Source organism: Pectinophora gossypiella, chromosome Z (assembly GCF_024362695.1).
Source record: "Pectinophora gossypiella chromosome Z, ilPecGoss1.1, whole genome shotgun sequence".
Taxonomy (NCBI): Eukaryota; Metazoa; Arthropoda; class Insecta; order Lepidoptera; family Gelechiidae; genus Pectinophora; species Pectinophora gossypiella.
The window spans coordinates 26,035,879-26,038,847 of NC_065433.1; the positions used below are offsets into that span (position 1 = coordinate 26,035,879).

The window sequence follows — 2,969 nt, forward strand, 5'->3', positions numbered from 1 at the left end:
ACTGTGACCGAGAAAAACGGTGGCTTTATAGTTAGTTTGGAAATACATAACATCTGTAATCCCTAAATTTGCTCATTTAGGCTACTTGCAGCTACTTTTGATACGAGGTTCTAAGATGGTTTATGAACCTTATGATAACGGGTGGTCAGTCAATTGACTATAAAAATGGTCCATCATATTATTGCTATTACCCCCTCCGATTAATTGAGTGTCAGCATTGTAAAGACTGTTTCTGATAAATCATTCAATCAATCAATAATACTTTATTGCACAACAACATATGCAAAGGACATAAACATACGAATAAAACATAAGCACAATAGGCGGCCTTATTGCTAAACAGCAATTTCTGCCAGGTAACCTTAGGGTGAAAGAAGATTATTCATTGGAGCACGGGCTGGTGCAATAAACATATATAATGATACCAACATAACAAAAAAGAATAATAAATAATATATACTTATCTAAAGAAATAATATAAAAAATATAAAAATATAAATATGTTATGTATATGGTTGATCAGTTGTCATAATTTCACACCATTGTTCATTTCTGGTTTATGCCGTTTCGATTGGCTGCTTTATCGCGGTGCGTTGAGCGGATGCCCAGTAACAGGATAAAGGAATACTTATTATCAATACGTCTTGGTCTTCCGCAGACATGTAGTCAATGCCATATTTTATACGGCAAATCTATGATAAAGCACATTAAAAAGAATTCCTCCTTGGTCCTTCCTTTAAAAGCTCTAGATTTTCTTAAGACTGGCATGAAGATGCCGTCTACGTCAATCTGAAGTAAAGAATATCTTCGTATACTTATAATGTCAATTTTTGGTGTCAATAGTGTATGACTTACAAGAGGAAAAATTGATATTCCGTTAAATTATATTCAAATGTAGGAATTTAAGAGAAAAAAATAATTGAAAAGATATTTAAAGGTAAGTTTGTTTTCACACGTCACACACAATCTTTGCAACATGAAGAAAAGCGAGAAAAGCGAGGAAAAACCTAAAGATGAGCCGCAGAAAAAGGTAGAAACGAAAAAGAAAGATAACCGGGAACGGAAAGGAAATGACCGCTTTGAAGACCCCCCGAGCGGCTTCGTTCTCATGATGGTGGACCTTGGCTATTCCCGGAGAAATGCCAGACTTATCCAGGAAATTTTCACTTTAATAGTCTCACTTACAATCGTCACCCTCTTGGTAATATTCATCATCAAAGAACAAGGAAAACGTCCCGTCCGGGTTTATGAAGCTCCTAAAAAAATTGAGCCCTCTAACCCTTCCATTGTGTGGCGCACTGACGCTTGGTGGCTATCGGAAGATCCTCAGGACCGTGAAATTGTATGTTATGTTGGAGACATCAAGGTAAGGTGCGATGTCTTCTCAGAGCAATACGAACCGCCCGTAGCAGACGCCTACCTGTTTTATGGCGCTACTATAAATTTCTCCAATCTACCGTTACATAGGAACCGACGAACGCTTTGGGGTTTGATGCACGACGAATGGCCCAAGAGGGCGCCAGAACTGGTGCTGGAGAAAGCATTGAATTTGTTCAATTACTCATCAACGTTCAGCAGATACAGCGATATACCAATTCCACTAACGTGGGTCGAATCAATTGAATCTATAATGAGCCCGCAGTATTTTGTGAATACAAGTACGAAGAACGCTCTGCTCTCACAGATCGCACCAGTAATATACATACAGTCAAACTGTGACACATATACTGAACGAGATGACTATGTGACAGAACTGATGAAATATATCAAAGTAGATTCCTACGGGGCATGTCTTAACAACAAACCCATGCCTTTTAATTATACTTCTGCTCAGTACGACAACGAATATCTCTGTCATTTGAATGATGACGATATGCTCACGTTCATAGCCAGATATAAGTTCATGATAGCTATAGAGAATGGTATTTGCAACGACTATATAACGGAGAAGTTGTGGCGTCCGATCAGACTGGGCGTTGTGCCCATATACTACGGTGCGCCCACGATCAGGGAGTGGCTGCCGAATGAGAAGTCAGCTATTCTGATCGAAGATTTCCCTACGCCTGAGCTGATGGGTAAACATCTGCAGGCGTTGATGGCCAATGACACGTTATACGAAGAATATTTAGATCACAAAATTTCTCATTATTACACAAGTGAGACGCTGTACACAGAAGCCCGCACGAGGCCTTACGAGATCAACTTCGTCCAGAGCATGAACGTGTTCCAATGTTTTATTTGTCAAAGGATTTATGAAAATTGGACTCAAATCAACATGGTGACTAGAAGACATTACGATTGTTTCCCCCCTACATCTGCAGTAACTTTGACTCGAATTATGAACGAGACGTGGCCAGAAGTGGTGGAAAAGGCTCAGAAATCTGTTGACTATGCTTACGATCTACTCCTCAATCGGAAGAAGCCGACGACTGCAACCTACCCTACTAGTAACGTTACTGAGAAGGTTGTTGTCACCGGCACTAATAATATTGTTAATTCTACCGAAAAAGATGTCAATATTACTGAAAATGTCGCCAATGACACGGAAAAGGTTGTTCGCAATGCTACCGAAGCACTTGTGGTAACTATTAAAATTGACAGCGTAACTAATGCAACCCAGTAAGTACAAGTATCAACAATACAAAGTCATCGTCAGAGATACGTTATTTGGACGCGAGTTCGTCTGTACATTTACGAACTTAAATAATATTGCTACGGTATCTTTACCACGTGGAAGCAACCCACCCGCTGCTAATCTATGCAGTTCAAACAAGCTAATCTAAATTCCCCACCTCTATAACATTTCTCTTCACGCCAGTACTGCCACGTAGAACTTAAATTAACTCCCAAGTATTTCAGGTCGTCCGTTAATCTGACATCTACATACGTTGAAACGAAGAAATCGGTCTATCTATCTCTCTCCTTCGTCTATACGTCTTTGTCTAGCGCAGATATATACTATCTCAAAT

The 2,969-nt window shown here is 39.5% G+C and overlaps 1 protein-coding gene across 1 annotated transcript; it reads left to right on the forward strand.

The window, feature by feature from the left end:
• The first annotated feature begins 976 nt into the window (after positions 1–976).
• LOC126379765 (alpha-(1,3)-fucosyltransferase B-like) lies at positions 977–2,623 on the forward strand. The gene has a single exon (XM_050028582.1). The coding sequence runs from the start codon at positions 977–979 to the stop codon at positions 2,621–2,623; it is 1,647 nt and encodes a 548-aa protein (XP_049884539.1).
• Positions 2,624–2,969: the final 346 nt, after the last annotated feature.

Excerpts from the sequence above, each read along its gene's own strand:
- LOC126379765 (XM_050028582.1), top strand. The coding sequence starts at position 977 with ATGAAGAAAAGCGAGAAAAGCGAGGAAAAACCTAAAGATGAGCCGCAG.